Source organism: Oncorhynchus keta, chromosome 14 (assembly GCF_023373465.1).
Source record: "Oncorhynchus keta strain PuntledgeMale-10-30-2019 chromosome 14, Oket_V2, whole genome shotgun sequence".
Taxonomy (NCBI): Eukaryota; Metazoa; Chordata; class Actinopteri; order Salmoniformes; family Salmonidae; genus Oncorhynchus; species Oncorhynchus keta.
The window spans coordinates 51,453,493-51,476,366 of record NC_068434.1 but is presented as its reverse complement, the minus strand read 5'-3'; the positions used below and the strand labels follow the sequence as shown (position 1 = coordinate 51,476,366).

Genomic DNA, 22,874 nt, shown 5'->3' with positions numbered 1-22,874 from the left:
CCACTAGGCTACGCTGCCGTCCCGAGCTTGTGCGTTTCTATACGAAAATTACCTTAGGCAGGCCTAGACCATTACCTCTCTTTCACTGACCTTATTATTATCGAATTTTTTATTATAACAAAACAAAACAATAAAAATGTGTTTATTGGATTCATTTGTTGCCCTTATTTTAATTGTCATTGACAACAGGGCCTCTTTCCAGAACAACCAGTTGCCCATCACAAAGAACACTATGCTGCATGTTTTCCCTGACCAATACAGGTGATGTAGGTCAGTGGCTCCAAAAATGTGGGGCTGCCCGCATATATATATTTATAAACTGGGTGGTTCGAGCCCTGAATGCTGATTGGCTGACAGCCGTGGTATATCAGGTCGTATACCACGTGTATGACAAAACATTTTATTTATAATGCTCTAATTATGTTGGTAATCAGTTTATAATAGCAATAAGGCACCTTGGAACAGCCCTTAGCCGTGGTATATTGGCCATATACCACACCCCCTCGTGCCTTATTGCTTAAATATATACAGTACCAGTCAAAAGTTTGGACACACCTACTCATTCAAGGGTTTTTCTTTCTTTATACTATTTTCTACATTGTAGAATAATAGTGAATACATCAAAACTATGAAATAACACATATGGAATCATGTAGTAACCAAAAAAAGTGTTAAACAAATCCAAATATATGTTATATTTGAGATTCTTCAAAGTAGCGACCCTTTACCTTGATGACAGCTTTGCACACTCTTGGCATTCTCTCAACCAGGTTCACCTGGAATGCTTTTCCAACAGTCTTGAAGCAGTTTCCACATATGCTGAGCACTTGTTGGCTGCTTTTCCCCAGAAATGTGTCACTCAAATATCACATGAATACACATTAGACATGGCAAAATGTATAGAATTGCAAGAAAATTAGCTTTAAACTAAAAAAAAAATTGCACACCATGAAAAAATGTGTAGAATTGCAGAAAATAAGCTTTAAAACTGCACCAACAAGATGGGTGTGAACAGTTTGTGTCACGAACAGTGCCTTTTCCCATAAAAATAGATGTGGCGCGCACGCAGGGTCGAGGAGCAGGATGTTCCCTAATGCTGGAAGGGTGGGCCCGAGTGAAAACGTTTGTAAACCCCTTACAGTTTTTTGCTAACATGACCCAAATATGGCCAACAAGTCTATTTTGCATTTATTCAAATGTTGCTTAGGTGATGGAAAATGGACACAGGAAGGATGCACTAATTTGACCACAAAGTCAGACGGGCTGTGAAATGAAAATAATTGGACAGAATTGACTAAATGTAGCCTATACCAATAAGGCTATAAGATTATTTTATTTTTTTTTTATTTTTTTTTTTGAATGGTGACACTTGTACATTTATCGTACTCTTGATATTGTTTTTATATGCAAAACATGTAATATGTAACATTCAAAACAATTGCGCCTCTTGTGATTGAGAAACAAGAGGTTCACACAACAAAAGGCCACACACACACACACACACACACACACACACACACACACACACACACACACACACACACACACACACACACACACACACACACACACACACACACACACACACACACACACACACACACACACACACAGAGAGGGTGGCAGATAGCCTAGTGGTTAAAAGAGTTGGGCCAGTAATCGAAGGTTGCTTTTTCAAATCCCCGACTAGGTGAAAAATCGTTGATGTGCCCATGAGCGAGACAGTTAACTCTAATTGCTCCTTTAAGTCGCTCTGGACAAGAGCGTCTGCTAAATGACAAAAATGTACCACACACACACAGTGTTTTAGTACTGAACTGCTGTGTTCTGTGATGCAGCTGCGCATACAGGAAGTCAACATGACAGGGAACTTGAGGTGTTTGCGTCATTTGTAGATAAATACCACAAGCAGGGTGTCGTGTTGAACAGAGAGATAAAAGTGGAGAGGAGTAGGGGCAACAGAGCTGGTACACCATGGAGGAGGACATCAGGAAGAAAGGAATGCTCTACTTACAGCAACATAGGTTTGGCAAGGTAAGATCTGCCACAGCTCCTTTGTATCACTCTCCTCAGAGTCTCTGTGTGGCCTGAACACACTATTAATATGTGTTGCTTACTCACACACATAAACTCAATGGCTTCTGCCTTCTCGATATCATGAGCATGAGTCATCCATCAATCTAATAGTGGTATTGTTATCATGTAAGAAACAGCTGCTAATTGATCGAGGTTGTCAAATCATCTACACTGTAAAACAAAAAATATTGTTGTTTCAAGTAATTATTATTTAGTAAATGGTTCCACAGCCCTTTTTTGGTTTACTCCACTTTTTGGTCCGAGTGTTACCTGAACAAAAAAATAGTTGGCCCAAACTTGACAAAACGTAGGCAAAAATTCAGCCAACTTAAATTTATGTATGCTCAAATTGCCTCATATGTTCATTAAACTACAAATTATTATTTGTGCGTCTAACCTAAAAAAAAAAGCTGTGGAATGAACTATACAAACACACAGTGTTTTTAACATTAAAACAGAGTCAAATGCCCCACCAAAATTAGACAACTATAAAGAAAACCCAAAAATTGCTGAAATAAGTAAATCAAAACAATGATGAGAGAATAGTCAGATGAACTGATAATTGACAGACATGGTGGCGTAGCAGGAAGATCTAAATGCCATGTGAGTTCAAATCCCAGGTTAGGACATTTTGAATAAAATAATTACTATATAATTGAGCATGCACAATGTAATCATGTATGTCAAAGTATGTACAATGTGAAAGTTAAAAGCACTGTGTGTGTGTGTGTGTGTAACCAGTTGCACAGCCTTTTTTAGTTTTGATGTCAAAATAATAATTTATAGTTGAATGAACATATGAGACAAGTTGAGCAAACACATACAGTTGAAGTCGGAAGTTTACACCTTACACCTTATCTGAATACATTTAAACTCAGTTTTTCACAATTCCTGACATTTAATCCTAGTAAAAATACCCTGTTTTTGGTCAGTTACGATCACCACTTTATTTTAAGAAAGTGAAATGTCAGAATAATAGTAGAGAGAATGATTTATTTCAGCTTTTATTTCTTTCATCACATTCCCAGTGGGTCAGAAGTTTGCATACACTCCCTTGGTTCACTCCAGATCTGACTGCCCTCAACCAGCACAAAAACATTCTGTGGCGGACAGCACTAGCATCGAATAGTCCCTGCGATATGCAACTTTTCAAGGAAGTCAGGAACCAATACACGCAGTCAGTTAGGAAAGCAAAGGCTAGCTTTTTCAAGCAGAAATTTGCATCCTGTAGCTCTAATTCCAAAAAGTTTTGGGACACTGTAAAGTCCATGGAGAATAAGAGCACCTCCTCACCACTGATAAATCCACGATAATCGAGAATTTCAACAAGCATTTCTCTACGGCTTGCCATGCTTTCCTCCTGGCTACCCCAACCCCAGCCAACAGCTCTGCACCCCCCGCAGCTACTTGCCCAAGCCTTCACCCAAATCCAGATAGCAGGTGTTCTGAAAGAGCTGCAAAACGTGGACCCATACAAATCAGCTGGGCTAGATAATCTAGACGCTCTATTTCTAAAATTATCTGGCGCCAGTGTTGCAACCCCGATGACCAGTCTGTTCAACCTCTTTTTCGTATCATCCGAGATCCCTAAAGATTGGAAAGCTGCCTGCGGTCATCCCCCTCTTCGAAGGGGGTGACACTCTAGACCCAAACCATTGTAGACCTGCATCCATCCTGCCCTGCCTTTCTAAAGTCTTCCAAAGCCAAGGTAACAAACAGATCACTGACCATTTCGAATCCCACCGTACCTTCTCCGGCTGTGCAATCTGGTTTCTGATCTAGTCACGGGTGCACCTCAGCCACGCTCAAGGTACTAAACGATATCATAACTGCCAATTATAAAACACTATACTGTGCGGCCATCTTCATCGACCTGGCCAAGGCTTTCGACTCTGTAAATCACCGTATTCTTATCGGCAGACTCAACAGCCTTGGTTTCTCAAATAACTGCCTCGTCTGGTTCACCAACTACTTCTCAGATAGAGTTCAGTGTGTCAAATTGGAGGGCCTGTTGTCCGGACCTCTGGCAGTCTCTATGGGGGTGCCACAGGGTTCAATTCTCGGGCCGACTCTTTCTTTGTATTTATCAACTATGTCGCTCTTGCTGCGGGTGATTCCCTGATCCACCTCTACGCAGACAACACCATTATGTATACTTCTGGCCCTTCTTTGGACACTGTGTTAACAAACCTCCAAATGAGCTTCAATGCCATACAACACTCCTATTGTAGCCTCAAACTGCTCTTAAAAACTAGTCAAACTAAATGCATGCTTTTCAACCGATCGCTGCCCGCACCCTCCAGCCCTACTAGCATCACTACTCTGGACGGTTCTGACTTAGAATATGTGGACAACTACAAATACCTAGGTGTCTGGCTAGACTGTAAATTCTCTTTCCAGACTCATATTTAACATCTCCAATCCAAAATTAAAGAATCAGCTTCCTATTTTGCAAAACAAATCCTCCTTCCCTCACGCTGCCAAACATACCTTCGTAAAACTGACTGTCCTTCCGATCCTCGACTTCAGCAATGTCATTTACAAAATAGCCTCCAACACTCTACTCAGCAAACTGGATACAGTCTATCACAGTGCCATCCGTCTTGTCACTAAGCCCCATATACAACCCACCACTGCGACCTGTATCCTCTCGTAGGCTGGCCCTCACTACATATGCGTCGCCAGACCCACTGGCTCCAGGTCATCTATAAGTCATTGCTAGGTAAAGTTCTGCCTTACCTCAGCGCACTGGTCACCATAACAACACCCACCCTTAGCACGCGCTCCAGGTGGTATTTCTCACTGGTCATCCCCAAAGACAACACCTACTTTGGCCGCTTTTCCTTCCAGTTCTCTGCTGCCAATGACTGGAACGAATTTCAAAAATCGCTGAAGTTGGAAACTTATATCTCCCTCACTAACTTTAAGCATCAGCTATCTGAGCAGCTTACTGATCGCTACTGCTGTACACAGACCATCTATAAATAGCCCATCCAATCTACCTACCGCATCCCCATATTGTTATTTTTATTTACTTTTTTGCTCTTCCGCACACCAGTATTTCTACTTCATCATCTGCACATCATCATCTGCACATCTACCACTCCAGGGTTCATTTGCTAAATTGTAATTACATTGCTACTATGGCCTATTTATTGCCTTACCTCCTCACGCCAATTGCACACACTGTATATAGACTTTTTCTATTGTGTTATTGACTGTACGTTTTTTTTCCATGTGCAACTCTGTGTTGTTGTTTGTCTCACTGCTTTGCTTTATATTGGCAAGGTCGCAGTTGTAAATGAGAACTTGTTCTCAACTGGCCTACCTAGTTAAATGAAGTTAAATAAAAAATCAATCAATCAAACAAATGAGCATTTGGTAGCATTGCCTTTAAATTGTTTAACTTGGGTCAAACATTTCAGGTAGCCTTCCACAAGCTTCCCACAATAAGTTGGGTTAATTTTGGCCCATTCCTCCTGACACTGGTGTAACTGAGTCAGGTTTGTAGGCCTCCTTGCTTGTACACGCTTTTTCAGTTCTGCCACAAATTTTCTATAGGATTGAGGTCAGGGCTTTGTGATGGCCACTCCAATACATTGCTGTCCTTAAGCCATTTTGCCACAGCTTTGTAAGTATGCTTGAGGTCATTGTCAATTTGGAAGACCCTTTTTTGACCAAGCTTTAACTTCCTGACTGATGTCTTGATACAATATATCCACATAATTTCCCTTCCTCATGGAGCCATCTATTTTGTGAAGTGCACCAGTCCCTCCTGCAGCAAAGCAGCCCCACAACATGATGTTGCCACCCCAGTGCTTCACAGTTGGGATGGTGTTCTTCGGCTTACAAGCCTCACCCTTTTTCCTCAAAACATAACGATGGTCATTATGACCAAACAGTTCTATTTTTGTTTCATCAGACCAGAGGACATTTCTCCAAAACGTACGATCTTTGTCTCCATGTGCAGTTGCAAACCGTAGTCTGTCTTTTTTTATGGCGGTTTTGGAGCAGTGGCTTCTTCCTTGCTGAGCGGCCTTTCAGGTTATGTTGAAATAGGACTTGTTTTACTGTAGATGTAGCTACTTTTGTACCTGTTTCCTCCAGCATCTTCACAAGGTCCTTTGCTGTTGTTCTGGGATTGATTTGCACTTTTCGCACCAAAGTACGTTCATCTCTAGGAGACAGAACACGTCTCCTTCCTGAGCGGTGTGACAGCTGCATGGTCCCATGGTGTTTATACTTGTGTACTCTTGTTTGTACAGATGAACATGGTACCTTCAGGTGTTTGGAAATTGCTCCCGAGGATGAACCAGACTCGTGGAGGTCTACCATTTTGGCTGATTTCTTTTGATTTTCCCATGATGTCAAGCAAAGAGGCACTGAGTTTGAAGTTAGGCCTTGAAATACATCCACAAATACACCTCCAATTGACTCAAATGATGTCAATTAGCCTATCAGAAGCTTCTAATGCCATGACATCATTTTCTGGAATGTTCCAAGCTGTTTAAAGGCACAGTCAATTTAGTGTATGTGAACTTCTGACCCACTGGAATTGTGGTAAAGTGAATTATAACTGAAATAATCTGTCTGTAAACAATTGTTGGAAAAATTACTTGTGTCATGCACAAAGTAGATGTCCTAACCAACTTTCCAAAACTCTATTTTGTTAACAATAAATTTGTGGAGTGGTTGAAAAACAAGTTTTAATGACTCCATCCTAAGTGTTTGTAAACGTCCGACTTCAACTGCAGTTTTAATTTGACTGAATTTTAGGCCAACAATAATTTTCTAGTTCAGGTAACACTTGAGTAAAGTTGAGTAAATAAAAATATGGCTGTGGAACCAGTTACTTATTAATAATACTTTGAATCAACTTGATTTTTTTGTACAATATAGCTAACGCTCATCAAGAAAGACAGTATAATGATGTTGCCACACATGACTGAAGAGAGAGTGTTAAATACCCTGCTGTGTTGTCCAGACTTTGCCAGCTTGTAGTCCAAGAACTGGGAAATGAGTTAACTCTGGTTCGTTCAGTCATCCCTATGGTGAAAAGTAATGGGGAAAGAATAGGGTTTTGTGATAAACTCCTAAAATAAGATCTGAGGTTAACACAGGCTGAGGAGATCTTATACGTTTTGTTTTATGAGATAATATCAGCAAGTTAACATGACCTTTATGAATTATGAAGGCTTTATGTTATTTTTTTAATTGACAGAAATGCTTCAAAATTTACAAAAAGTTACATTAGCTGATGAAAATGATCTCAGAACAAAACGTATAAGATCTCCTAAGCCTGTCTTTACCACAGACCTTATTTTCGGCATTTATCCAAAGCCCCTAAAACAATGACGTTCATTTCTCCATGGCAGAGTTAGTTAATACAAAAAGATGCAATTACTATCTCTCTCTTTTACACACATATTTCTTTTTTCACCGTTTTCAATCCCCTCACGACACGTTTTGATTTGAGATAGTCGTCTGTTGGCATCACCAGCGGTATTTATCCAGTTATAAAGGCAAACGGCAACCAATAACTTTTATGTGCTACAGCTAAAGAGTTCCATAGTTCAGTACCAGAGACTTATGTAGATTAAGGAGTCTTTGTTTAGTTAAACCAGGGGGAATAACCTATAGTTAAGGTCAATTTCCTGTCAGGCTAGACTTTCCTGATGTGTTTGTATTTGCTCCAGGAGTAGTACTGCGGGTCTCAGACCAGTCTCGAAATCCCTCATAGAGGGTTTTGTTTTAATGGTGCAATAGCAGCAGTAGCAACCAATCTGCAAAACCCATCTCCACTGTGGTAGACTGAATTAATCGCATGTCTTTGTTGTAATTGCAAAATATTTAATTTTTTTAAAGGAATTTCACAGAGCAAAGCATCCAAGTTATTCCCCTTTCGACAGTATTGAGCAATGCCATATGAAGAGCAGTGTTGACAATGGATTCACTTTATCTTCCTCTTTTCACCTGCTGAACCAGTTGGATACTGTCAAACCTATTCCAGGCTATAGGAAGTGAAACTAGTAATAGGGCTTACCAGTAGCCTCATGAAACAAGCAGAGACATCCCTTAAAATATGAATATTGGCCTTCTGTGCCTCTGTTGCTGTCTGACCCCATGCTTTGTCTACTCCCCTACAGAAATGGAAAAAGGTCTGGTCGATCCTGTACAGGGAGAGTACCTGCTCCATCTCACGCTTGGAGTTCTTTGAATGCAAAGATGGTGCGAGCACCCTGGAGAAATCAGACAAAAACCTCCGCAAGCAGCAGGAGAGCAAGAAGGTGATCAAGCTAAGCGACTGTATCCGGGTGTCAGAAGTGGACATGGAGGGCTCCCCGAAAGACTGTGGCCAGTTCCATGTGGAGACTGCAGACAAACTTTTTGTGTTTGCTGTGGAGATGGTCGAGCTGGACGACTGGACACAGAAACTGTGCGAAATTGCATTCCCTGTACGTTCAGTCAGATCCCTTTTTCTGTCAGGTTTGATTCTGCTTAAAAGTAGAGGGATCGCACTTCATATGATGCTGCATGTCCAGTTCATGTACAGTTCAACATAGGGCTGGGGATCTAAATCATAACTGATATACTGTAAACATACATACAGCAATATATGACATTACACTTATGACAACAGATATGACATTACACTTCAAAATATTTTTGAAAAGCAAGCAGATAACTCAGGAACTCAAAACTGTCACGCTATATAGAAAAAATACTCTGTCACACACTGACTTCTGAGAGTTGACACTACCATCATGTGATGAAAAACAGTATCAGGGTTTACCAAAGAAACCCACTAATTTGAGCTGTTTTTAGCTGACTGTTGAAGAGTAATGGCTCACTCAGCTTGTGTTTTGAACTTAGTTAACAGTCTCTCCCTTATATGCTTTGTATTAGCAAAATACAATTCAGGAGGAAAAAAACAGTGCATAAGCAGTAGCTAGCCCACATTATACATCATCCAACTAACACTGGTGAAACAGCAGGTACAGATCTAGTGCTTAGTACACAAGTGAACACTGCTAAGTACACAAGTGAACACTGTTATTATTACGCACAAGCACAACCAACAATACAAACATTCCAAGGCCCTGCAGTCTGTTTTCTTCTTCCAATATGTGGAAATGTTGACGTTCACAGTATGTTTATGATGGTATATTTGACCAATGCAGATGAACTGGGGTGAGAAAGGAGGGATGAAACGTAACAGTATGCAGCGATCAAAGGAAGATGCTGCAGAAATGGGGATGGAGGACAACTCTCTGTACAGCAGAAGAGACAGTGGTAAGTCTTGCTATTTACCCCATGAAGGAAAACAAAATAATTTTATATAGCAAGACACATACACCCGTGCAAGCACATTTACATTTTACATTTAAGTCATTTAGCAGACGCTCTTATCCAGAGCGACTTACAAATTGGTGCATTCACCTTATGACATCCAGTGGAACAGCCACTTTACAATAGTGCATCTAAATCTTTTAGGAGGGGGGGGGGTGAGAAGGATTACTTATCCTATCCTAGGTATTCCTTAAAGAGGTGGGGTTTCAGGTGTCTCCGGAAGGTGGTGATTGACTCCGCTGTCCTGGCGTCGTGAGGGAGTTTGTTCCACCATTGGGGGGACAGAGCAGCGAACAGTTTTGACTGGGCTGAGCGGGAACTGTACTTCCTCAGTGGTAGGGAGGCGAGCAGGCCAGAGGTGGATGAACGCAGTGCCCTTGTTTGGGTGTAGGGCCTGATCAGAGCCTGGAGGTACTGAGGTGCCGTTCCCCTCACAGCTCCGTAGGCAAGCACCATGGTCTTGTAGCGGATGCAAGCTTCAACTGGAAGCCAGTGGAGAGAGCGGAGGAGCGGGGTGACGTGAGAGAACTTGGGAAGGTTGAACACCAGACGGGCTGCGGCGTTCTGGATGAGTTGTAGGGGTTTAATGGCACAGGCAGGGAGCCCAGCCAACAGCGAGTTGCAGTAATCCAGACGGGAGATGACAAGTGCCTGGATTAGGACCTGCGCCGCTTCCTGTGTGAGGCAGGGTCGTACTCTGCGGATGTTGTAGAGCATGAACCTACAGGAACGGGCCACCGCCTTGATGTTAGTTGAGAACGACAGGGTGTTGTCCAGGATCACGCCAAGGTTCTTAGCGCTCTGGGAGGAGGACACAATGGAGTTGTCAACCGTGATGGCGAGATCATGGAACGGGCAGTCCTTCCCGGGAGGAAGAGCAGCTCCGTCTTGCCGAGGTTCAGCTTGAGGTGGTGATCCGTCATCCACACTGATATGTCTGCCAGACATGCAGAGATGCGATTCACCACCTGGTCATCAGAAGGGGGAAAGGAGAAGATTAATTGTGTGTCGTCTGCATAGCAATGATAGGAGAGACCATGTGAGGTTATGACAGAGCCAAGTGACTTGGTGTATAGCGAGAATAGGAGAGGGCCTAGAACAGAGCCCTGGGGGACACCAGTGGTGAGAGCGCGTGGTGAGGAGACAGATTCTCGCCACGCCACCTGGTAGGAGCGACCTGTCAGGTAGGACGCAATCCAAGCGTGGGCCGCGCCGGAGATGCCCAACTCGGAGAGGGTGGAGAGGAGGATCTGATGGTTCACAGTATCGAAGGCAGCCGATAGGTCTAGAATGATGAGAGCAGAGGAGAGAGAGTTAGCTTTAGCGGTGCGGAGCGCCTCCGTGATACAGAGAAGAGCAGTCTCAGTTGAATGACTAGTCTTGAAACCTGACTGATTTGGATCAAGAAGGTCATTCTGAGAGAGATAGCGGGAGAGCTGGCCAAGGACGGCACGTTCAAGAGTTTTGGAGAGAAAAGAAAGAAGGGATACTGGTCTGTAGTTGTTGACATCGGAGGGATCGAGTGTAGGTTTTTTCAGAAGGGGTGCAACTCTCACTCTCTTGAAGACGGAAGGGACGTAGCCAGCGGTCAGGGATGAGTTGATGAGCGAGATGAGGTAAGGGAGAAGGTCTCCGGAAATGGTCTGGAGAAGAGCGGAGGGGACAGGGTCAAGCGGGCAGGTTGTTGGGCGGCCGGCCGTCACAAGACGCGAGATTTCATCTGGAGAGAGAGGGGAGAAAGAGGTCAGAGCACAGGGTAGGGCAGTGTGAGCAGAACCAGCGGTGTCGTTTGACTTAGCAAACGAGGATCGGATGTCGTCGACCTTCTTTTCAAAATGGTTGACGAAGTCATCTGCAGAGAGGGAGGAGGGGGGAGGAGGATTCAGGAGGGAGGAGAAGGTGGCAAAGAGCTTCCTAGGGTTAGAGGCAGATGCTTGGAATTTAGAGTGGTAGAAAGTGGCTTTAGCAGCAGAGACAGAGGAGGAAAATGTAGAGAGGAGGGAGTGAAAGGATGCCAGGTCCGCAGGGAGGCGAGTTTTCCTCCATTTCCGCTCGGCTGCCCGGAGCCCTGTTCTGTGAGCTCGCAATGAGTCGTCGAGCCACGGAGCGGGAGGGGAGGACCGAGCCGGCCTGGAGGATAGGGGACATAGAGAGTCAAAGGATGCAGAAAGGGAGGAGAGGAGGGTTGAGGAGGCAGAATCAGGAGATAGGTTGGAGAAGGTTTGAGCAGAGGGAAGAGATGATAGGATGGAAGAGGAGAGAGTAGCGGGGAGAGAGAGCGAAGGTTGGGACGGCGCGATACCATCCGAGTAGGGGCAGTGTGGGAAGTGTTGGATGAGAGCGAGAGGGAAAAGGATACAAGGTAGTGGTCGGAGACTTGGAGGGGAGTTGCAATGAGGTTAGTGGAAGAACAGCATCTAGTAAAGATGAGGTCGAGCGTATTGCCTGCCTTGTGAGTAGGGGGGGAAGGTGAGAGGGTGAGGTCAAAAGAGGAGAGGAGTGGAAAGAAGGAGGCAGAGAGGAATGAGTCAAAGGTAGACGTGGGGAGGTTAAAGTCGCCCAGAACTGTGAGAGGTGAGCTGTCCTCAGGAAAGGAGCTTATCAAGGCATCAAGCTCATTGATGAACTCTCCGAGGGAACCTGGAGGGCGATAAATGATAAGGATGTTAAGCTTGAAAGGGCTGGTAACTGTGACAGCATGGAATTCAAAGGAGGCGATAGACAGATGGGTAAGGGAGAAAGAGAGAATGACCACTTGGGAGAGATGAGGATCCCGGTGCCACCACCCCGCTGACCAGAAGCTCTCGGGGTGTGCGAGAACACGTGGGCGGACGAGGAGAGAGCAGTAGGAGTAGCAGTGTTATCTGTGGTGATCCATGTTTCCGTCAGTGCCAAGAAGTCGAGGACTGGAGGGAGGCATAGGCTGAGATGAACTCTGCCTTGTTGGCCGCAGATCAGCAGTTCCAGAGGCTACCGGAGACCTGGAACTCCATGTGGGTCGTACGCTGGGACCACCAGATTAGGGTGGCCGCGGCCACGCGGTGTGGAGCGTTTGTATGGTCTGTGCAGAGAGGAGAGAACAGGGATAGACAGACACATAGTTGACAGGCTACAGAAGAGGCTACGCTAATGCAAGGAGATTGGAATGACAAGTGGACTACACGTCTCGAATGTTCAGAAAGTTAAGCTTACGTAGCAAGAATCTTATTGACTAAAATGATTAAAATGATACAGTACTGCTGAAGTAGGCTAGCTGGCAGTGGCTGTGTTGTTGACACTACACTAATCAAGTCGTTCCGTTGAGTGTAATAGTTTCTACAGTGCAGCTATTCGGGGGCTAGCTGGCTAGCTAGCAGTGTTGATTACGTTACGTTGCGTTAAAAGAACGACAATAGCTGGCTAGCTAACCTAGAAAATCGCTCTAGACTACACAATTATCTTTGATACAAAGACGGCTATGTAGCTAGCTATGAGCTAGCTACGATCAAGCAAATCAAACCGTTGTGCTGTAATGAAATGAAATGAAAATGTGATACTACCTGTGGAGCGAAGCGGAATGCGACCGGGTTGTTGAGTGGGAAGTTATATTCGGTAGACGTTGGCTAGCTGTTAGCTAGCTAGCAGTGTCTCCTACGTTAAGGACGACAAATAGCTGGCTAGCTAACCTCGGTAAATTAAGATAATCACTCTAAGACTACACACGCACACACACGCACACACACACACACACACACACTCACTCACTCACTCACACACACACACACACACACACACACACACACACACACACACACACACACACACACACACACACACACACACACACACACACACACACACACACACACACACACACACATACACACAGGACATTCTCAGATAACTGCAGAGAAAAGTGTCACTGATACTGTATGTCTACATACATAGCACTTGCTGTGGCCTACTGTATTTAATACAGCCCTGAGCTCTTTCAGGTCACAGGTCACAGGTTCTTTGACATTCATCTAATGTCTTGTAATGAGAGGATAAATGTGCCTGACGTGACTCAACTCATCACTACTCTGATCAGTTACTGGAGTGTATACTGGAGTGTATACAGAGCTCAAGTTGAGGAACCTAGGGCTTTAAATAAGTAAGTCATATTGGGGTGTATACATTGGAGCATTACAGTAATAGGACTTCAGATTAATTTGAATAAAGGAAGTGCTTCTTTATATTTTCCATTTGAGGTAAATGTTCAAAAAACTTGACTATACAGTATATAAAATAAAATAAAATATAAATGTCAATATATAATATAAAACCAAAACTCATTTTGTAATACATTTTCTGTGGCCTCTTACACACAGACACATTGTGTACATCTCTGTCTTATTTTGACTGTTATACATAGTGGAAAATTGTGACATATTTTCCTGTCTTGTGGTTGATGAGCATTGCACCACCAGTGTCCGCATGTTTGCACATTGACCACTTACTTATCAGTCAGAAGAGTTACATCCTGTTCTCTACTGTTTTCTGTTCTCTCCATGTCTTAAAAGTACAATGAGGCACTGACTTTTGACATATACATTTGATCTGTTAAATATCACATCCTTTCAACCAACAACATTTAGGGCTGATTTCTCAGACATAGGTGAATAGAAGCCCTGGACTAAAAAGCTATTTCAATGGAGATTCTCCATTGAGCATGCTTTTTAATCAAAGACTTAATCTGTGTCTAGTTTTTAGCTTTGTTTTTCTCATCCTGGATCTTGGATATTCTTGTCTACAACTGTCAGTTCATTATTGATAAAAACTAGAACAAGATGTGTCCTTAGCAGCAACATCGTAATAGCTACAGCATTGTGGCAGTGATTTGAGTTAAGTATACCAGTATGTCTATTTCTGAGGGGCTGTAATTATTAGTAGATGCATGTGAGGTAAACCAGAGCCTGCATTTGAGATCACAAGCTTAACAACTTCAGCATGCAATTTTCAGCTGACAGGCCTGCAGCCAGTGTATTGTTCTGAGGGTAAAACACACACTCTGATTCAGATTGTTTATGGTATTTACTGTTGGATTACAAAAATGTAACAGGATCCCTGTGTGTGATATGAATAGGCATATCTCCACTGAGCTGATCGTAGCCAGATACTGTATGAGCCAAAGCAAGAATAGTTGTATAATGTGAAATTAGTGCTTGGGCTTCAAAAATATTTTTTTCTATCAGCATTACACAGTATATGTAAGTAGTCATGGCACCTTGAGTTGAAATGTCTGCAGTGACTGTGTAGTCATCCATCCTGAATTCTCTTGTTTTTTATTTCATGTGCCATTTTCAGTCATGCAATCCCATGCCTCTCATAAACAAACAGCAAATGCATGTGGTGCACCAGGCAGAGGAAGCAACTCCTCAACCTCAACCTTCTGAAACAAGCAACTGGGAAGATATTAACCCAAAAACCAAAACACTTATCCATAGCATTTTACCGGGCCATGGTTAGTTCAATGTGCCTCCAAATAGACCTACAGACAGACTGCAAAGTATGTAGAACGGAACATTTTTTTAAAAATACATTTGGGTGAGAAACTGGTTTAGTGGTTTAGGCTCATCCACCAGTGGCAAAGAGGTGGAGCTGAGCTACTGTATAGAGAAGTCAGCGAGTTTATTTTAAGAACAGGGTATTTCTGTCAGATAGGGCTTGGATGTAACAGGAAGTCAATAGGCTCTTCTCTCTTTTTGTTGGTTGAGGAAGTCCTAAGAGGTTACAAGCCAGTGCATCTTTTCAACGAAACATCCTCTACTCAGTGCAGCAATATATCTGTGGCTTACTAAGACATATTTTACAAACATGCTGCTCTGCTCAGCTCTGTTACAGAGTCTCTCTCTCAGGTGCTGCTCAAAGGCGCTACAGTGAAGATCCAGCTCAGTCAAGGGTGCTTTCAAAACATGACAAACGGATCTGTAAAAAAATACAGCAACGCAATGGTTTTCAATGGGAGCAGTGCGTTGGGGGAGGGCCTAGGGTTGTGGTGTGCTGTCAATAAGAAAAGTTGCCAAGATATGTCCGTCACTACCAATTAAAAATGTAGAACACCGTTTCTTGCTAACTATTTCTCCCCACCCTACTAAACCGCTGTGTTTGACATGTCCCAGCTAGCAATGAGGAATCGGCCCAGAAGCGGCCCTCTGATTGAAGGGGCCAGAACTGATTGAATCGGCCCGGAATCCGGTGTCGGACTCGGCCAGGAATCAAAATAAATGACTGCCCAGAATCGGCCCAAGTACATCGGGCCGTGTCCGTCTACCGGAATTCAGACGAATTTGCTGGCATCTTACCAGAATCCCCCCAGAAGTGGCCCGATGCTAATTTAAATAAATGTATACAAAATTACCCGATTTAGTCATTTTAAATATTACTATTAATTCATTTTATACATACAAATATACCCATCCACAAAAAAAAAAAAAACATTTTGTGTTGAAGGAAACACCATACACTTGGTGAACGTGTCAGTGTGCATGCTCCTGGCCCGCCACAGGAGTCGCTACAGTGCGATGGGACACAGCAACAATGACAAAATATGGAAAAATAAATCATAACATGTTAATTATATAAAGCATATGTAATCATCTGCCAGAGAGTAGCCCTAATCGTCCCGAGCCCCAAGTTATACATTTGGGCCAGATAACTCTCACCGGAATCGGCCCGAGCTCAATCCTCGCATCCTAGCCATAAGTAATACTCAGGCCACATGAGTAATAAGTAATACTCGGGCCCAGACTCAGGCCACATGACGTTTGACTCTCAGCCGAGTGCACCTACTCTCAGCTGGAATCGGCCCAGATCCACTGTGCTAGCTGGGGTGTTTCATGCATTTTGGTTTGAAGGCACCCTAAAGGGAAGGGATAGTGATGGATGTGACAGGTTTTCACAAGTGTCGGTTTTCATCCTTTTCATCCATGAGTGGGAAGTATTTTCTTTGAAACCATGCTAGCACATTGTGAGTCTGATCTACAGTATATTCAAACTCCCATTACATTAGCTCTCTCTAAAGGGATTTGGAAAATGTACGTACAGCAACTTCAGAAAATATTCAGACCCCTTGAATTTTACCACATTTTGTTAGGTTACAGCCTTATTCTAAAATTGATTCAATTGTTTTTTTCTTCTCACAATACCCCATAATGACAAAGCATGATGTATGGTGCTGCCACCACCATGCTTCACTGTAGGGATGGTGCCAGGTTTCCTACAGATGTGACGCTTGGCATTCAGGCCAAAGTTAGATGCTAAACACATGGCACTGTGTAGGTCTAGGATTGGTAATGAGAATGCATTCCACTTTTCTCTCACTTAAAGACTGTTATCCAAGTGAATGGAAAACAGGAGTAATATGCCTCTGGCTGTGACTGGGATTTGATCTCCCTCCCACAGAGCAACTGACAAAGTGCAGTGCTCTCCCCCATAGCTTATGTTCATTGCACCGACTGTAACTTGGCTTGTTTCGTTCATCATGGGAACCACAGTAGCAGTGGGGAGGGGGTCCAGTACTGGAATGATCACTTTACAACTGGAATTTTGGGGGAAATCAGTTTAACCTGCAGTACAATATGCTAGGACCTGACAGAGAGTCTGGTGTTGTTTAACTCTATACTGTACAGTTGCGGCCAAATATATTGTCACACTTGCACTTTTCTAAAATAATTCACTATTTCTTTGAAAAAACACTTTTTTATTAGATTTTCAACATTGAAGAACCAATTACATTTCTGTAAACTTAAGTTTACATTTTTGATTGAGAAAATAAAGACAAATGGCATGGACAAAATTATTGCCACTCCCGGGCTAGTACTTGGTTGTGCAGCCTTTGACCAAGATAACTGCAGACAAACACTTCTTGTAACCATCAATGAGCTTGCTGCACCGTATACTGACAATTTGCTCCACTTCTTAACAACAAACTGCTCTAATTCTTCAAAATTTGAGGGATGCCCTCCACCAACTGCTGTTTTGAGATCTCGTTATAGCTTTTATATGTGATTCAGATCTGGACTCTTCGCTGGCCACTCCAGAACAGTCGAGCACTTCTTCTTAACTTCTGGCTGCTTTTTTATGTGTGTTTGGGGTTGTTGTCCTGCTGGAAGACCCACAATCTTCAATGTAGACCCATTTTTTGGACACTGCCCACTCGGCACAAACTGGTCGAATCAATGTTGTTTCAACGTAATTTGTCAACACATTGTGACGTTGAATCTACGTGGAAAAAATTAATCGACGTAAGCTTTTTTTTGACAGTGACATTTCAACAACAGGATTATAGTGTCTTCAGAAAGTATTCATATCCCTTGACTTATTCCACAATTTATTGTGTTAGAGTCTAAATTCAAAATTGATTAAATAGATTTTTTTTGTCATCCATCAACACACAATACGCCATAATGACAATGTGAAAACATGTTTTTAGAACATTTCAAATTGCAAACGTATAAAAAACGAAATACAGAAATGTAGTTTACAGAAGTATTCACACCCCTGAGTCAATACAATACATGTTAGAATCACCGTTGGCAGCGATTACAGCTGATGAGTCTTTCTGGGTAAGTCTCTAAGAGCTTTGCACACCTGGATTGTACAATATTTGCAAAACATTCTTCAAGTTCTGTCAAGTTGGTTGTTGATCATTGCTAGACAGCCATTTTCAAGTCTTGCCATAGATTTTCAAGCCGAATTAAGTCAAAACTGTAACTAGGCCACTCAGGAACATTCCATGTCATCTTGCTAAGCAACTCCAGTGCCTTGTGTTTTAGCTTACTGTCCTGCTGAAAGGGGAAATAGTCTCCCAGTGTCTGTTGGAATGTAGACTGAACCAGGTTTTCCTGCTTAGCTCTATTCCGTTTTATTTTATCCCCCCCCAAAAAAAAATCCCTAGTCCTGGCTGATGACAAGCATACCCATAACATGATGCAGCCACCACCATGCTTGGAAATATGAAGTGTGGTACTCAGTGATGTGTCGTGTTGGATTTGCCCCAAACATAACACTTTGTATTCAGGACATAAAGCTAATTTCTTCGCCACATTTTTTGCAGTTTGACTTTATTGCCTTATTGCAAACAAGATGCATGTTTATAAAAACAATTTCAAAAAATTGTTCAGGCATCCTTCTTTTCACTCTGTCATTTAGGTTAGTATTGTGGAGTAACTACAATGTTGTTAATCCATTCTCAGTTTTCTCCTATCGCAACCATTAAACTCTCTAACTGTTTTAAAGTCACCATTGGCCTCATGGTGAAATCCCTGAGTGGTTTAGGAAGGATGCCTGTGTATTTGTAGTGCCTGGATGTATTGATACACCCTCCAAAGTATAATTCATAACTTCACCATGCTCAAAGAAATATTCTATGTCGGATTATTTATTTTTTACCCATCTACCAATAAGTACCTTTCTTTGCAAGGCATTGGAAAACCTTCCTGGTCTTTGTGGTTGAATCTGTGTTTGAAATTCACTGCTCAAATTGAGGGAACTTACAGATAATTGTATGTGTGAGGTACAGAGATGAGGTAGTCTTTCAAAAATCATGTTAAGCACTGTTATCGCACACGGAGTGAGTCGAATGTATTATGGGACTTGCTAAACACATTTTTACTCCTGAATTTATGTAGGCTTGGCATAACAAATAGGTTGACATTTCAGCTTTGAATTTTGTATTAATTTGTAAAAATGTCTTAAAACGTAATTCCACTTTGACATAATGGGGTATTGTGTGTAGGCCAGTGATACAAGATCTCAACGGGTCAAGGGGTGTGAATACTTTCTGAAGGCACTGTATGTCATCATGGTAACCAAATTCCAACATAGACAAACTTTGTATATAATGTCAACGCAACCAAATATCAACATTTGAAGGACAGTTTGTATAAACTAATCATTTGTATGTAGGATTCACATCTCCATCAACCAAGAATGTAAGTCAAAGAATAGGACTAAATCAAATCAAACTTAATTTAAAGTGTATTTAAAGCTTGATTTGATTTAGTCCTATTCTTTAACTTAGATTTTTGTTTGAGATGGAGACGTGATCCAACAAATCCAGTAGTGTAGTGGAGGGCAAATGCAAGTAAGCACAGTTTACCCCTGTTTTTTTTGTCAAGTTTACCCACAATTTGCAGAAAAATACATTTAAAGTATAGGAAGAGTGACTTTTTTCCCTGCACTGGCGTTCAGTGAATTTTTTACCACTACATCACTGAACATATCAATTATTAATTTGTAGACACATTGGAATTAAAGCCAGACTAAGTCAGTGGCACAGATTGAACTATTCAAGCAAAAGATACAACTCCTTCGTATGTTGATATTTGGTTTCATTGACAACCAAACACAATGCAATATCACTTTTGATAAATACTATAAAAACTGTATATGGGTTTACATACTTTTATCACTAGGTGTAAAAATCCATGTGTAATAAGGACACTACAATTTGAGTGAGTGTGATACTGTTTGCCTTGAGTTAGAGGAGAGTGTCTGTCTGTTTCCCAGACTGTCTGTCTGTTACATCCTGTCTGTCTGTTGTCTGCTTCCCAGCATTGAAGGAGTTCAGGGTGGTGGTGAGGAGGACGGAGGCAGCAGAGCGATGCAAGCTGAGAGGCTCCTATGTTCTACGGACAGACTTCGACAGCCTCCTCCTCAAAGAGCCCAAGTCAGGAGAGGTTCTTTTCACCTGGCCCTACCGCTACCTCCGGAGGTTCGGACGGGACAAGGTGACCTTCTCATTAACTGTCAACTACAAAAGCCCAGTAATCACAACAACATCTAAAATCTCAACAAATCTCTCTTGGAATGGTTGAGGATAGGGTTGTAAAATTCCGGTAACTTTGCCAGTATTCCAAGGTTTTCAAGAAATCCTTGTTGGGGGATTCCTGGATATCCCGCTTTTTCCCTCCTGATTTCACTAATCTTCTTACTGGGACTTCTGGAAATTTTGGGCAATTTTTGCAACCCTAGTTGAGGACAATTATTTTAGTGTTAAAGAAAGGTGACCCAAATACAGTACAGTCTTTAAATAAAACATAACGAGGTTTCTCCCTATGAGTGAATAGCTGATAATTATATGTAAGAAGCTTTCCTTCAGAGTGAAGTTTTAACCAATCTCACACAAATTTCTTTACAGGTGACATTTTCTTTTGAAGCGGGTCGCAGATGTGACTCTGGCGAAGGTAGCTTTGAGTTTGACACCAAACAGGGCAACATGCTGTTCCATGCCCTGGAGTCAGCCATCAACCTCCAGAGGAGTGCAGGCCTACCCCTCCGACAGGCCTCAGGAGGCCAGGAGATGGACCCTGGGCCCAGGCTCCTGCCAGCAGGGGAGCCGGGTGTTTACAGCACCGTCAATGAAGCCCTGCAGAGGGACGGATCGTCTCCCCCACACCTCCCCCAGGCCAAATTGGAGCCCCCCCTTGAGAAACTCCTCACCGGGGTCAAGAGCCTGACACTGGACACCAGAGGCATTCCCTGCAAGAACCAGGTGAAGAACATCTCCAGCTGCCCTCTGATGAACAGCGAGAGTCAGACCTACTCTGAGATCAATATGCCTCTGGAGAGGAGGCAGCAGGAGGATAAGCCCTCCCACAGCCTCAGCGCTGGACCCAACCACTCCTCAAAGGACTCAGACTACTCTCTCCCCTTTGACACCATTGCCAAGAACCTGATGGCAGACATGCTGCTTAGTGTCCACCTCCCACTGGGGGTGGAGCCGCAAGGCTGTGAGAGGTCAGGCTGCCAGGGGGACGATGCTCCAGATCCCCTCTATGACAGCATTGATGAGTTGGCCATCCAATCAGGCCTAAGTAGGTCTGAGGGCACTAAAGTCAGATACACGAAGGCAGAGCACATCTATGATGAACCAGAGGGCTGTGCTGCAGCTATAGCTTTGGAGCCCAACTGCCCCACCTCTGTTTACGATGACCCGGAGGAGGTCAGAGGTCAGGCATGGAAAATCATGGGCACCATAGTTGACCCCAATGGCCACGAGTATCCATACAACCCTCACGTTGACGACTACGCTGTCCCCAAGCCACCTAAGAGAGCTTTTCCGCCGGATACACCCCAACATGAAGAGGAGGAAAACTCTCCGTATGATAACGTGAGGGTGAAAATTAACTAATGTGAAAAAAGAGGGTGCCCACATCAAAGATGTCATCATGAAAAGATCTGGGATACTGTGTGAGCCCATTGTAAACCTGAATTCAGAGGATTTCTCAAGATTTGTTGACTCCTGTTCCCTGATGCTTCATAAAACCACAATGCCCAACATATTTTATTTTAATCGTGGTTTATCATCTACCCAATTTCTGCTGTGAAGGCCTTGAATACACAATAACTACAATAACCTACAATAACTTATATATATGTTTTACACTGTATGCTGTTGTACAGTCTTTGGCCAGCAGGAGGTACCAACACAGCTTGACTCCAAGTTTTCTTTGTAAGTACTTTTTAATCTTTGAAGCAGGATGTTTTGTATAAGAAAGTTACTTAACTTGTAAATCTGAAAATAAATGTGATCTTTAAGTCCTATGGATTTTGATACTGAATCTGTCTGCTCAGCATCTATTTAAAAAATATAATTAGTAAGGGGTAAGAAGTTCTGGAATACCTTTGCATTATTTGAATCTCTGGAAAAGTATTTCCTGATGCTTCTCATGTGGTAGAAGTACAATGTGCCCCACAGAAATCCTGTACTATCCTGTATATTGTACAGTGGCTTGCAAAAGTATTCACCCCCTTGGCATTTTTCCTATTTTGTTGCCTTACAACCTGGAATTAAAATAGATTTTAATTGATATCACTTGATTTAAACAACATGCCTACCACTTTGAAGATGCAAAATATTTTTTATTGTGAAACAAACAAGAAATAATACAAAAAACGGAAAACTTGAGGGTGCATAAGTATTCACCCCCCCCAAAGTCAATACTTTGTAGAACCACCTTTTGTATCAATTACAGATGCAAGTCTCTTGGGGTATGTCTCTATAAGCTTGGCACATCTAGCCTCTGGGATTTCCCTGTATTTATCATTCCTTCAATTCTGACCAGTTTCCCAGTCCCTGCCGATGAAAAACATCCCCACAGCATGATGCTGCCACCACCATGCTTCATTGGGGGGAGGGTGTTCTCGGGGTGATGGGAGGTGTTGGGTTTGCGCCAGACATAGCATTTTCCTTGATGGCCAAAAAGCTCAATTTTAGTATCATCTGACCAGAGTACCTTCTTCCATATGTTTGGGGAGTCTCCCACATGTTTTTTGGCGAACACCAAACGTGTTTGCTTATTTTTCCTTTAAGCAATGGCTTTTTCTGGCCACTCTTCCTTAAAGCCCAGCTCTGTGGAGTGTATGGCTTAAAGTGGTCCTTTGGACAGATACTCCAATCTCTGCTGTGGAGCTTTGCATCTCCT

The 22,874-nt window shown here is 42.8% G+C and overlaps 1 protein-coding gene across 1 annotated transcript; it reads left to right on the top strand.

Annotated features, from left to right (window-relative positions):
* The first annotated feature begins 1,875 nt into the window (after positions 1-1,875).
* On the top strand, positions 1,876-22,010 carry dok2 (docking protein 2). The gene is made up of 5 exons (XM_035786404.2): positions 1,876-2,034; positions 8,223-8,531; positions 9,258-9,369; positions 20,002-20,177; positions 20,588-22,010. The coding sequence occupies exons 1-5, from the start codon at positions 1,975-1,977 to the stop codon at positions 21,578-21,580; spliced, it is 1,650 nt and encodes a 549-aa protein (XP_035642297.1). The 5' UTR covers positions 1,876-1,974; the 3' UTR covers positions 21,581-22,010.
* Positions 22,011-22,874: the final 864 nt, after the last annotated feature.

What these genes read in the sequence shown, in the direction of transcription:
- dok2 (XM_035786404.2), top strand. Translation starts at nt 1,975, where the DNA reads ATGGAGGAGGACATCAGGAAGAAAGGAATGCTCTACTTACAGCAACAT. An exon ending in GTACAGCAGAAGAGACAGTG is followed by an intron (nt 9,370 to 20,001) that starts GTAAGTCTTGCT and finishes TCTGCTTCCCAG; the next exon opens with CATTGAAGGAGTTCAGGGTG. An exon ending in GGAGGTTCGGACGGGACAAG is followed by an intron (nt 20,178 to 20,587) that starts GTGACCTTCTCA and finishes ATTTCTTTACAG; the next exon opens with GTGACATTTTCTTTTGAAGC.